Below are 14,173 nucleotides of genomic sequence, written 5' to 3' on the forward strand. Positions count from 1 at the left end.
GCTAGGACTGCCTGATCTTGTGATTGGCAGGTTGACTAGGAGCTAGTGGGTTTAGAATGGCCTTACTCATATATCTGGGGGTTATTATTGACTGCCAGGTGGATCAGTGAGGATAACTGGGCCATAAGTGCCTCATCCTCTATCAGGCCCACTCTGGCTTGTTCACAGGAGGTCACAGGTTCTAAGAGAAACAAGAAAGCAAGCCACAGTGTGCAAGAACTTCGCAAGTCTCTGTGTCTTTTGAAAAGACACAGATTGGCTTGATTGTCACAAGCCAATCAAGACTCAAAGCATGAAGAAAGAAGCAACCTCGGAAAGGAAGAGCAACAAAGTCACATTGTAAGGTCATGGGCGTTGGGAGACAAAAGTTGTTGGCACTTTTCGCAATCTACCACAGGCCTTTTGATCCTAATCCTTTTTCTTTCCAGTCTACTTTATACAGCATATTAGAAATTATTGACCTAATTCTATCTTCTTTTTCCCCCTGACTCCACCAGGTTTCTTCCGGGTCTATTCAAGAAAGTGTGAAAGACCGAGTAATTGACTCAAGACTGCAGCTGTTTATCACCAAGCCAGGACTCTACACGTGCATAGCTACTAACAAGCACGGAGAGAAATTCAGTACTGCAAAGGCTGCAGCCACCATCAGTATAGCAGGTAGGATGGCTGTTTGCAACTGCACTCTTTCAGGAGAGGAGAAGGGGACAACAGAGGATGAGATGGTTTGATGGCATCTCTGACTTGATGGACATGAGTTTGAGCAAGCTCTGAGAGTTGGTGATGGATAGGGAATCCTAGAGTGCTGCAGTCCATGGGGTCGCCAAGAGTTGGACATGACTGAGCAACTGAACTGACTGACTGAGGAGAAGAGAGAGTTGGTACTATTCCACAACATCCTTCACTAGGGAACATCTTTTTTTTTTTTTATCTCTTACTCCAGGCCCATTTGGGATATTTCTTCCTCCATAGGGACAACTCCAAAGGTTGGCCAAAGTAATTGATTTGGGGAAATGAATTGCTTCAAAAATTAAATTCTTAAATGCCCACCTAAGTGATATGAAACAGCTTCCAGGAGTTCATTTCTTTCCATATCTTTCTCTTTCATGTTCTTTTCTTCCCTTTCTTTTTTTATTCTTCCCTCTCTCCCTCCTTCCCTACTTCTTTCCTTCCCTGCATTCTTCCTTCTTCCCTCCCTCCCTTTCTTTTTCTTTCCTTCCCCTCCTCTTTTTTCTCTTCCTCCTCTTTCTTTCTGAGGGTTAATCAAGCTTTCCAAGGCTCTCAAAGAGTAAGTTGGCAGATATTTAACATGCTTGTGCCAATTTCCAATTGGCTATATTTTAGGGCATTTTTACTTATAAATATATTATCTACCTTGTGGCTTTTACCCTTCTTGTTTCATGCAAGTGATAGCAGGATCCGCAGATATTTTCAAGGAAAAGGGCTGACACGTGGATTTCTAGGATATTTGTGTTGAGTTATAAAGGTTTATTTTTAAAACTTACATGTCCCAAAGGCTTCTGAGAACATCTGTGGAATTCCTAGAGATGGAAATAATCCCTGTATCAGGAAATGCCAGGCATGATAATATTCATAGCATGCCTACCGTCCAAGGGTCAGTGGAGAGATGCTTGGCCTCACATGTAAGGTAAGCACTGGTAGAACCTGTATCCAGAGCCAGTTTCCCAGAGCCTGATATTTCTTATTACAGTGCCACTTCTTTGATCTTCCCTGATGAAGGAATTTCTAGTAATGCTTGTGATTTTCAGCATGAGGTGAATAAGGACACAGAGAAATACATAGGGAGCATTGGACAAGGCTGGCCCTCTGAGGCATACCCATGAAGGAAAGAGATTTCAAAACCAGATTCCTCCCACCTTCTCCTCCAAGAATATATCTGTATCTTGAGATATCACATCAATTATTCAAGAATTTCCACTGATGGGAAGTCATATTCCCAGAGAAGGGTGAGATTCTTAAAAGTAAATTCAACTCACTTTAACAAATAACAATAAACTGATTACTCTTCACATACCACTTGTTGTCTATGAAGCACTCTTACGTGCATTTATTAAATACACTAGGCTCAGTCCATTTCATTAGGTAAAGGATGAGACTTAATTCATGAATGGGATCATCAACAGTGGAGTCCAAGTCTTCCAGGGACTCTCAATCTAAAAAGGAAGACTATCAGTCACAGACATCATGGCACAGACTATGCTCTGTGCAGAAGCGCAAAGCACAACAGCAGGAAAAAAGAGAATTTAAGGGAATCCTTCGAAAAGAGGTACCATTTGAGTTAGAGATGACAAGGTTGAAGTGAGTCCAAAAAACAGCAAGTCATGATGGAGACTGAGATGAGGTGGAGGAGAGGAAGAAAGGTTTGAAATGTGAGATCTAGCTGGATTATGAAACGCCTGAGTAGGCTGACTGGACTCTTTAATCAATGGGAAGTCATTTAATTTTTTTAGAGGAGACAAGTGAATACGGTCAGATAGATTCTTTATCAAATCAACAGATGTCAGGTGTCAAAAGATGAAGGGGCATGGCATGGTTAGGTTATTCCAGGAGTCTGGAAAAGTTATGAAATTCTGGACAACAGGAACAATTGGTAAACAGAGAAGAGGAGAGATGCATGCAACCTATTAGGTAGACGGCAGGTCAGGAGAGAAAAGATAAGGTTTGAAAGTATCTGAATGTGGTACAAGGAGTTTAGATGTGTCTGAGATTTTAAGGAAAATGTCTAGGACAAACAATAACAGATAAAACAAAAGAACATGAGAAGGTTCAAGAGATAATTAAATGATTACATTTTTGATGCCTTCAAATTACTTGGAATGATTCTAGTCTCACTATCTTATGTTTTGTTTGATAATTGATCAGGAGCCAGTGTTTAGTAAACATATATTTATATAACTATATCCATATGTTGATAATATATGTATGTGCAGAGAGAGGGAGAAATAATTACATATGAATACTCAAATCCAAGAAAATAAACTGATCTAATCTAGCTTAACCTACACATCCACTGGTTAGAGGAGAAAATACGTGTTGCTAATATGAAGATGCTAATTTCATTTCTGGTCATTATTCAGGCATTCAAAGATCAATTCCCCGCCACGTCTCTTCTTCTTCCTACTTTTATCTCTTCCTTACATGGAAAGAGAGAAGGAGTCTTGGATTTATGCAGTGGTGCCCTCTGGACCACCCTAGTCTTTGGTAAAGTCTACAGCTGTAGAACTAGTGAGCTCATCTCTTGGCTTGGTGGGAACCCAGAGGACCTCCGTGTCTGGCTCAGCCCCACTGAGGCTCTTCCTGTAGCAGTACAATCCTCTACATCTTGGTCAAATCCTTCATCAATTCCCTCTCTAGCGTCTATTATGCCACCTTTGCCCCTTGGTCACCTTGGCTGTCTCTGCAATGCCATGCATGCTAAACTCCAAGTCAGCTCCTTCTTTATCCCTCTTGGGGCCTGTAGCAACTTCTGAATCACTTTCATGTTATAAAAAATCCAAAGAAGATTAGACCACTAACTCAGTCCTGCTGTCTACCCAACTGTGTCATACTACCATTTCTGCATTAATGTGGCTGATCTCATGTCAGGTTAAAGGGCCCTTTTAAGATTCTCTGTTTCTGGAGTCCCAACTAAGTAGGAAAAACCCCTGCTTTATCTTTGTGTAAGTTATCAATATATCTGTCTTCTAGAATTTTGGTCCAGAGAAAGGAACCTATAAAATGTGTACCTTAATTCACCTATTTCACCTTTCTGTAATTTCATGTAGAATGAAACCAGCAATGATTTGACTTTAGTCAATGGGTTTGGAAAGTATGAGGTACCGTTTTTTAATAACACTCCCTTACACAGCTAATTCATAAAAAGCCACAAGACCCATTTGTTCATCCCCGATCTGTTTTTCCTGTTGCGTCACACTTACTATAAGACTTCAAGCTCCTCTACTTTTCCTAAAATTTCCTCATGCACATTTAAAAAGGGTATCTCATGAATGCGATGGAATAAGACATCTGAACCCCATGAGACGCCTGTCATTTTTCTCTCCTTAACCTGTTCATAGGACATCACCACATGGTCAACACCAAAATCAGATTGATTATATTATTCACACCCAAAGATGGAGAAGCTCTATACAGTCAGCAAAAACAAGACTGGGAGCTGACTATGGCTCAGATCAAGAACTCCTTATTGCCAAACTCAGACTTAAATCAAAGAAAGTAGGGAAAACCACTAGACCATTTCAGGTATGACCTAAATCAAATCCCTTATGATTATACAGTGGAAGTGAGAAATAGATTTAAGGGTCTAGATCTGATAGACAGAGTGCCTGATGAACTACAGACAGAGGTTTGTGACACTGTATAGGAGGCAGGGATCAAGACCATCCCCAAGTAAAAGAAATGCAAAAAAGCAAAATGGCTGTCTGAGGAGGCCTTACAAATAGCTGTGGAAAGAAAAGAAGTGAAAAGCAAAGGAGAAAGGGAAAGATGTACCCATTTGAATGCAGAATTTCAAAGAATAGCGAGGAGAGATAAGAAAGCCTTCCTCAGTGATCAGTGCAAAGAAATAGAGGAAAACAATAGAATTGGAAAGATTAGAGATCTCTTCAAGAAAATTAGAGATACCAAGGGAACATTTCATGCAAAGATGGGCTCGATAAAGGACAGAAATGGTAGAAACCTAACAGAAGCAGAAGACATTAAGAAGTGGCAAGAATACATAGAACTGTACAAAAAAAGGTCTTCATGACCCAGATAATCACAATGGTGTGATCAATCATCTAGAGCCAGACATCCTGGAATGTGAAGTCAAGTGGGTCTTAGGAAGCATCACTACGAACAAAGCTAGTGGAGGTGATGGAATTCCAGTGGAGCTATTTCAAACCCTGAAAGATGATGCTGTGAAAGTGCGGCACTCAATATGTCAGCAAATTTTGAAAACTCAGCAGTGGCCACAGGACTGGAAAAGGTCAGTTTTCATTCCAATCCCAAAGAAAGGCAATGCCAAAGAATGCTCAAACTACTGCACAGTTGCACTCCTCTCACACACTAGTAAAGTAATACTCAAAATTCTCCAAGCCAAGCTTCAGCAATACATGAACCATGAAATTCCAGATGTTCAAGCTGGTTTTAGAAAAGACAGGGGAACCAGAGATCAAATTGCCAACATCTGCTGGATCATTGAAAAAGCAAGAAAGTTCCAGAAAAACATTTATTTCTGCTTTATTGACTATGCCAAAGCCTTTGACTGTGTGGACCACAATAAACTGTAGAAAATTCTGAAAGAGATGGGAATACCAGACCACCTGACCTGCCTCTTGAGAAATCTGTATGCAGGCCAGGAAGCAACAGTTTGAACTGGACATGGAACAATAGACTGGTTCCAAACAGAAAAAGGAGTATGTCAAGGATGTATATTGTTACCATACTTATTTAACTTATATGCAAAGTACATCATGAGAAATGCTGGACTGGATGAAGCACAAGCTGGAATCGAGATTGCTGGGAGAAATATCAATACCCTCAGATATGCAGATGACACCACCCTTATGGCAGAAAGTAAAGAAGAACTAAAGAGCCTCTTGATGAAAGTGAAAGAGAAGAGTGAAAAGTTGGCTTAAAGCTCCACATTCAGAAAACTAAGATCATGGCATCCGGTCCCATCACTTCATGGCAAATAGATGGGGAAACAGTGGAAACAGTGTCAGACTTTATTTTTCCAGGCTCCAAAATCACTGCAGATGGTGACTGCAGCCATGAAATTAAAAGACGCTTACTTCTTGGAAGAAAAAGTTATGACCAACCTAGATAGTATATTCAAAAGCAGAGACATTACTTTGCCAACAAAAGCCCATCTAGTCGAGACTATGGTTTTTCCAGTGGTCATGTATGGATGTGAGAGTTGGACTATAAAGAAAGCTGAGCGCCAAAGAATTGATGCTTTTGAAGTGTGGTGTTGGAGAAGACTCTTGAGAGTCCCTTGGACTGCAAGGAGATCCAACCAGTCCATCCTAAAGGAGATCAGTCTTGAATGTTCATTGGAAGGACTGATGTTGAAGCTGAAACTCCAATACTTTGGCCACTTGATGTGAAGAGCTCATTTGAAAGGACCCTGATGCTGGGAAAGATTGAGGGCAGGAGAATAAGGGGATGACAGAGGATGAGATGGTTGGATGGCATCACTGACTCAGTGGACATGAGTTTGGTAAACTCCGAGAGTTGGTGATGGACAGTGAGGCCTGGCATGCTGCAGTCCATCCATGGGGTTGCAAAGAGTCAGACATGACTGAGCAACTGAGCTGAACTGAACCTGTTCTTTTCAGTCAAAGTTTCTAGATGCCTCATAAGTGTCCCCTTGTCATTATTTAGGAAACTACAGCTCAACTGTAGGGTGCTCCCTATTTCAGGAAATAGGGAACCAATATTCCAGGAAAGTAGGCCACTGTGGTGTAAAAGGGATGCACGGAACCACATTAATTCAGAATTACATCAAAGCATGGTCTTATGCTTCCCAGATCTCTCAGGGCTTAGTCATGACTTCTGCTTTCTCCGTTTCTGTTTTTGGCATCTCTCTCCATTAGCCTCATTAGTGCTTCCCTGGTGGCTCAGATGGTAAAGCGTTGCCCTCAGTGAGGGAGGCCCGGGTTCAATCCCTGGGTTGGGAAGATCCCTTGGAGAAGGAAAATGCAACCCATCTAGTATTCTTGCCTGGAAAATCCCATGGACAGAGAATCCTGGTAGGCTACAGTCCATGGGGTCGCAAAGAGTCGGACACGACTGAGTGACTTCACTTTCTTTCTTTTCTCCATTAGCCTCTGACGTCCAGAGCCTGATGCTTCCCCTTGACACTCTGGCAATGCTTCCTTACCGCAAACTCTCCTTTCTCCCTTTTCAGCCACCCCATCCTCCCCTGGTGTTTTGCAGTCAACGGTACTTTTTGTCACATTCTCTGGGTTTCACTTTGAAGCTCTTACTCCATCTGTTTATTTACTTATCCCAGCAGGAAAACTGGAAATGGAAAAATCTGTTCTAGGGCTCAGGATTATGTCTAATGATATTTCTAGTGTTTGAAAGAAAACAACAACAACAAAAATAAAGATCATCCTTCATTGTCCCCCAACTCTTCCATGCATATGCCCAGATTCATATGCATTACTTGGGAAACTTGATATACTTTTTCTGACTCATTTACATTTGCTGCTAGTCATCAAAAGGAGCCAGAAGAACTTTTGGATCCTCTCCCTATGAACCAGGAAGTTCCATTTCCCCTTCAGTCACAACCTCAAAAGGCTCAAGTTGCCATTTAAACTCACCAGGATGCCATGTTATTGGCAAGATGCCTGCACTTTGTCCTCAGAACCCTCAGCCCTGTGACAGAGACCAGCAAGACAGCCCATGATCCCTGTAATGAGCATAGTCCTGGAAGAGCCAAAGGCCATCAAAATAGACACAGGTATTAATTCTATCAAACATTTAAAGAAGCCTTAACAGCAGTCTTTATTACCCTGATACCAATGCCAGAGAAGGGCAATACAAGAAAACCAAAGATCAATATCCCTGATGGATACAGTTGCAAAAATTCTCGATAAAATCCTAGCAAACCAAATTCAACAGCACATTAACAGAATCATGCTTCATGACCAAGTGGGATTTATCTCTGGGATGCAAGAATGGTTCAACATACACAAATCAGTTAATATTTGTCTTTATCTGACTTAATTCAGTTAGTGTGATAATCTCTAGGTTCATCCATGTTGCTTCAAAATGGCACTATTTCAGTCTTTTTTATGGCTATTATTCCATTATATATGTATGTATGTACACATATATGTACATATATACATATTTTTAAGGATAAAAATGTGATCCTCTCAGTAGATGCAGAAAAAGCTTTTAACAAAATTCAACATACATTAAAAATAAGAACTCTCAGCAAATTGGATATAAGGAATGCACTCCAACCCAGGAAGGGCCATATATAACAAACCCACAGCCAATATCATACTCAATAGCAAAATATTACACACTTTTCCTCTAAGATCAGGAACAAGACAGGAGTGCCCATTCTCACCATTTGTATTCAGCATCGTACTGGAAGTCCTAGCCCAAGCAATCAGGCAATTAAAAGAAATAAAAGGCATCCAAATTGGAAGGGAAGAAGTAAAATTGTCCCTGTTTGCAGAGGACCCAGTCTTATACATAGAAAATCCTAAAAACTCCACCAAAATCTGTTAGAACTAATCAATGAATTAAGTAAGTTCTACATATAAAATCAACATATGGAAATCAGTTGTTTTTTTATACACTAATATCTGAAGAAGAAATAAAGAAAACTATCCCATTTACAATAGCACCAAAACAAAAAAAAGTACTTAGTAATAAGTTTAACTTAGGAAGAGAAAGATCTGTACACTGAAAATTACAAGGCACTGATGACAGAAATTAAATATACAAATAAATCGAAGATATCCTGTATTCCCCTTGAGGAGGAAAATGGCAACTCACTCCAGTATTCTTGCCTGGAGAATCCCGAGGACAAAGGAGCCTGACAAGTTATAGTCCATGGGGTCGTAAAGAGTTGGACACAACTAAAGTGACTTAACATAACATCCTGTGTCCACAGATCAGAAGAATTAATATTGTTAAAATGTCTACACCACCCAAAGCTATCTGTGAATTTCATATCAATTCAGTTCAGTTCAGTCGCTCAGTCGTATCCGACTCTTTGCAACCCCATGAATCGCAGCACGCCAGGCCTCCCTGTCCATCACCAACTCCCGGAGTTCACTCAGATTTCATATACTCCTATTAAAATTCCTATGACATTTTTCACAAAAATAGAACAAAAAATTCTAAAATTGTATGGAATCAAAAAAGATCCCCAATAGTTAAGTAATTGTAAGAAAGAAGAACAAACGGAAGGCAACACACTTCCTGGTTTCAAACTATATTACAAAACTATAGTAACCAAAACAGTATAGAACTGGCATAAAAACAGACACCTAGACAAATGGAAATGAATCAAGATCCCAGAAATAAACTCACACATATATGTGAGTTGGCACATATATTTGTCCACTAATTTATGACAAAAAACCCAAGGATATACAATGGGGAAAAGATAGTCTTTTCCATGAATGGTATTGGGAAACAAGATAACCACGTGCAAAAGATTCTATTTCTGTTCTGTAAATAAGTTCATTTGTATCAGAGTTTTTATTCCACATATAAGTATCATATGATATTTGTCTTTATCTGACTTAATTCAGTTAATATGATAATCTCTAGGTTCAACCATGTTGCTGCAATATGGCATTGTTACAGTCTTTTTTATGGCTGAGTATTATTCCATTATATATGTATGTATATATATGACATTTTATCCATTCATTTCATATTTTTATTTTCTATATTTTGAGCTGTTTCACATTATTGCAGAGAAAATATAACTTTGGACTCTGTTTCATAATAACCATAGCTAATTGAATACACCACCAGGTTTCACATTCTCTGTCATGTCTCATAGTCACACTGTTGGGTCCCTTGCAATGTTCTCCACAATTGTGAGACCTGGGGTAACGTAGCAGGAGCACACAACTCCCTCTCCCACCCAGTGCTCCACCCACCATAGGCAGAGAGTGATCTTATCAACAAAACAGACCCCATCCCTCAGCATTTCATGGTGGTTTCATCTGGTTTCCAACTGATTAAAGGTGTTTGCTTTGGTTTTTAATAAAAGAGAAAAGAATAAATGAATAACAGCCAGTAGCTGCACTAAATTGCTACCAGCTGTCCCACAGCTAGTACCAAGAGGTAAGCATTCTTTTTATAATCACGCAGCTTTTTCATATTAGATTGGCTGTATGTTTGAGAAGAGAGCCAAAGTTTTATTGGCTTTTCCAGATAATTGAAAGGATACTACAAATATTGATAACTGTTGGAAATTTTTAGAATCTTAAAAATAACTAGTTTTGAGATAAAAGCACTTGCTTATAATTGCAAGGTTCTTGAAGCCATTTCCTGCTCCCCATTCCCCCCGCCCCTGACCAAAGAAAATGTGACTGGAGAAATTTCTGTATAAAACACGTGGAGGTCTCGTGAATCATCCTTTGATTCTCTTAATATTCTTGAAAAGACTGAGCATCCTTAAACAACTTTGACTTTTTTGTCCTCTCACTTGCCATTGAAACAGAAGCCTATGTAAGTTTGATATCTCTTCCCAGCTTCCATGGCTGGGTTCCCTTTGATGTTGGTTCATCTCCATGGTACAGAATCCTCTCTTCTTAAATTGAGGGCTTTTTCATATTCAGAACCTTGGTCTTTTCATGTTTCAGCAAGTTTCCTTGTCCAGCTGCTATTAGATTCTGTCTTTACCCGTTCTGAATTATATACTATTTTCTCTTTAAGAATTTCCTCATGTTTCTTCCATCTGTTCTACCCAGAAAATGTGGGGCCCCTTGTTAGAAAATTATTAAGTGTTTCAAGATGATCACAGCAGAACATTAAACTAAGCATGGAGCCCTTCTGAGTGTGAGACCCTGTGTGACCACATGAGGCCAGTGGGTCTGTGAAAATAACGGCTCCACCGCCCATCCCCTCTTTCCTTTTCCTGTTCAGCCCTCCACTCCTTGCTTTCTTGTTGAAAAGTCCCTGGGTGGCAAACAGAGGGAAAATTGGACTGTGAGCCTGCCTAGGCTAATGATGCCATGGTTGACTCATCTTAAAAAGAATTCAGTTCCTAGAGACATTTAATATTTTCTTACTTTCCTTCTCCAAATATGCCTATTAATGTAGGATCTGGCCTCCTGGCAGATGCAAAGAACTTTTCAGAAACTTAGAGGTATCAAAATTATCTCTTACAAGCCTTGAGATGAAAATGTACTAACCTTTGTTTCTTTTTTCCTTTACTTTGATTTCCTGTGGAAACTTCCTTTCCTGGTACTAGAATGGAGGTAAGGTATTGTTATTACACCAATGTTTTGTTTTGCTTTGTTTGACATGCCATTTATTATCTATTATTTGTTGAGCACTATAATCTTTCAGAAACTCTCTAATTTCTAATCCTTTAAATACTTTCACAAAAAGATGATGATGAAGAGAGGTACTATCTATTGAGTACTTACTATGTATCAGGCACTATGCTAAGAGTTCTACATATATTTTAAAAATTTATCCTTGGGACATCCTTATGAAATAGGTGCTATTATTATCCCTACTGTATGGAAAAGAAATTAAGAGAGTTACTTGGAATTGGAGACTATAAGTGACTCATACATCAAGTAAATGATAGGCTTGGAAAAGAGAAACAGCATTGACTCCCAAACGCTCCCTCATAGCTTTATCCTGCAAATAAGAAAGTAACACCTTATAACATTCTGAAATTTACAATGTTTTATTTGCATAAATTGACTTTCATAAAAATTCTATGATGTGTGGTACCTATTTTAACCTAATTTTACAAATGATGAAATCAAGATTCAGAATGGTAGCGTGTACCCAGTTGCTCCATGATGTCCTACTCTTTGGATTGTACTCTACTCCATGGATGGTAGCCCACAAGGCTCCTCTGTCCATGGAATTTTTCAGGAAAGAATGCTGGAGCAAATTGCCATCTCCTACCTCAGTGGATCTTCCCAGTCCAGGGATGGAACCTGTGTCTCTTGAGTCTCCTGCATTGGCAGGTGGATTCTTTACCATCGTGCAACCTGGAAGCCCCCATCAAAATGGTTAATTAAAATAATAATAATAGTTAAGTTCTGCAGACATTTTAAACACCACTTTTCTGATATTCATATTTCAGCAACTTTATGGGACAAGAACTACCATCGCTCTTTCTTTATATGAGGCACCTGAGGCACTAAGAGCTGTCCAGACCACGTAGTTAACTACAAAACCTCAATCTGAGCTCAGATCAGTTCAGTTCAGTTCAGTCACTCAGTCGTGTCCGACTCTTTGCGACCCCATGAATCACGGCACGCCAGGCCTCCCTGTCCATCACCAACTCCCAGAGTTCACTCAGACTCATGTTCATTGAGTTCGTGATGTCATCCAGCCATCTCATCCTCGGTCGTCCCCTTCTCCTCCTGCCCTCAATCCCTCCCAGCACCAGAGTCTTTTCCAATGAGTCAACTCTTCACATGAGGTGGCCAAAGTACTACCAGATAGTCAGAGTCAAAAACACAGATTCATAACTATAATGCTAACCCATTTAACACATTAGATAGGACCTAAAACTCAAGCCATTGATTGTAATTCCATGGAATGAAATCATTCATAGCATAAATAATAATTCATAGCCTAAGAAAATTTAGTGTGTTCTCAATCTTTCTTCCAATTCATATAGCTTTGATGTATTTATTTACCTGATAAGTAAAATTATCAGGTATTTGAGAATTAGGTGGCTTCACCTATTTGAGAATTAGGTGGCTATCACAGTTCCAAGAGACAGCATACTGACCTGAAGGATATAATAGAGAAGCTGAATAGTTACTGAAGAAATATGTGGCATATACATGGAAAAACGTAGATTGAAATGCAGGTCACCGGTAGAAGACATGGCATCTTTCATTCATTCATCCCTTTAGCACGCCTGTCTTCTCTATGCATCTTTAAGCCACTCACTCTAGGAAACTTCCCTGGGGGTCCAGTGGTTAAAAATCCACCTTGCAATGCAGGGAACGCAGGTTTGATTTCTGGATGGAGAACTAAGATCCTACATGCCACAGAGCAATTCAACCCACATGCTGCAACTACTGAGCCCATGTGCTCTGGAACCCACGTGACACAACTAGAGAGTTTCATGCACTGCAGTGAAAGATTGCACATGATGCAATGGAGATCCCGCACGCCACAACGAACACCTGATGCAGCCAAATATAAAGAAATACTATTACACTGTTAAAAACAAAACAAAACAAAACACTAACTCTAATTCTGGCGCTATATTGGAAAGTGGAGAAACAAAAGAAATTTTATGTATTCTCTGCACCCAAGGAACTGACATTTTACTAGGAGACATATACATACACACACTGGGTCTGGAAGATCCTCTGGGGAAGGAAATGGCAACCCACTCCAGTACTCTTGCCCAGAAAATCACATGGACAGAAGACCCAGGTGGGCTACAATCAAAGGGTTGCAAAGAGTTGGACATGACTGAGTGATTAAGCACGCATGCACACATACACACACACACACCTATACAAATTACAGAACCACATAATAATGGAAGCACGCACAAACCCTAAGCGCTCAAGGACAGAAATCATTCACATAGAACTAAATGCAAATGAAAATTTTTAACTGATTATAGTCAAATAAATGCTAACTAAAGAAACTCCCATACCATTTTTCACTTGTGATAACACAAGAAACTTTGGTTTTCTGCAAAGGACAAGACAGTAAGTATAGGGATTTGTGGGCCATACAGTTACTGTTGCAACTACTCAGCTCTGCTATGGCAGCACAAAAGCAACCAAAGACAATTGGAAATGGATGAACTGGGCTGTGTTCCAATAAAACATAACTTCTGGATACTGAAATTTGAATTTCATGTAATTTTCACTTCTTTTGATTTCTTCAACCATTCAAAAATATAAATACCATTTTTAACTCACAGGTGATATAAAAAGGGGCAGAGCGCCAAGTTTGTCCTGTGGGTTCTATTTGCTGACCCCTATCTTAGAGAATGTGCGTGCATGTGTGCTAAGTGTCCAACTCTTCACCACGCTATGGACTGTAGCATGCCAGGCTCCTCTGTCCATGGTGTTCTCCAGGCAAGAATACTGGAGTGGGTTGTCATGCCCTCTTCCAAGGGATCTTCCTGACCCAGGGACCCAATTTGCGTCTCCTGCACCTCCTGCATTGCAGGCAGATTCTTTACCTCTGAGCCACACAATCATACACAAAGACGTTAGACATGAAAGGATAAAAACAATGCCAGTTTGCTTTGGAGACTGAGGGTGACGTAGAGCCTTGACCATCGCATAAGTACAATGAGAGGCTGGGCAGTTGCTATATAACAAAGGTGTGTCACCATCGAAGGAGAGGTACAGTTCTCACATGGGAAGGCAGGAAAAGAAGGTGTGGCATTTCCACTGAGGTAGTGGGGTTGTCCTCACCAACCATGGCACGGCTGGTCATCTGAATGTGCCATTGGATA

The 14,173-nt window shown here is 40.1% G+C and overlaps 1 protein-coding gene across 4 annotated transcripts in view; it reads left to right on the forward strand.

The window, feature by feature from the left end:
* MUSK (muscle associated receptor tyrosine kinase) overlaps window positions 1–14,173 on the forward strand; it is a 91,028-nt gene that overhangs the window by 57,582 nt on the left and 19,273 nt on the right. For all 4 annotated transcript variants that reach the window (XM_068974459.1, XM_068974457.1, XM_068974458.1 and 1 more), the window contains 2 exons: window positions 498–657; window positions 10,958–10,964. In XM_068974459.1, the coding sequence (XP_068830560.1) occupies window positions 498–657; window positions 10,958–10,964 (167 nt within the window). The remainder of the gene's footprint in view (window positions 1–497; window positions 658–10,957; window positions 10,965–14,173) is intronic.

Source organism: Capricornis sumatraensis, chromosome 6 (assembly GCF_032405125.1).
Source record: "Capricornis sumatraensis isolate serow.1 chromosome 6, serow.2, whole genome shotgun sequence".
NCBI classification, from domain to species: Eukaryota; Metazoa; Chordata; class Mammalia; order Artiodactyla; family Bovidae; genus Capricornis; species Capricornis sumatraensis.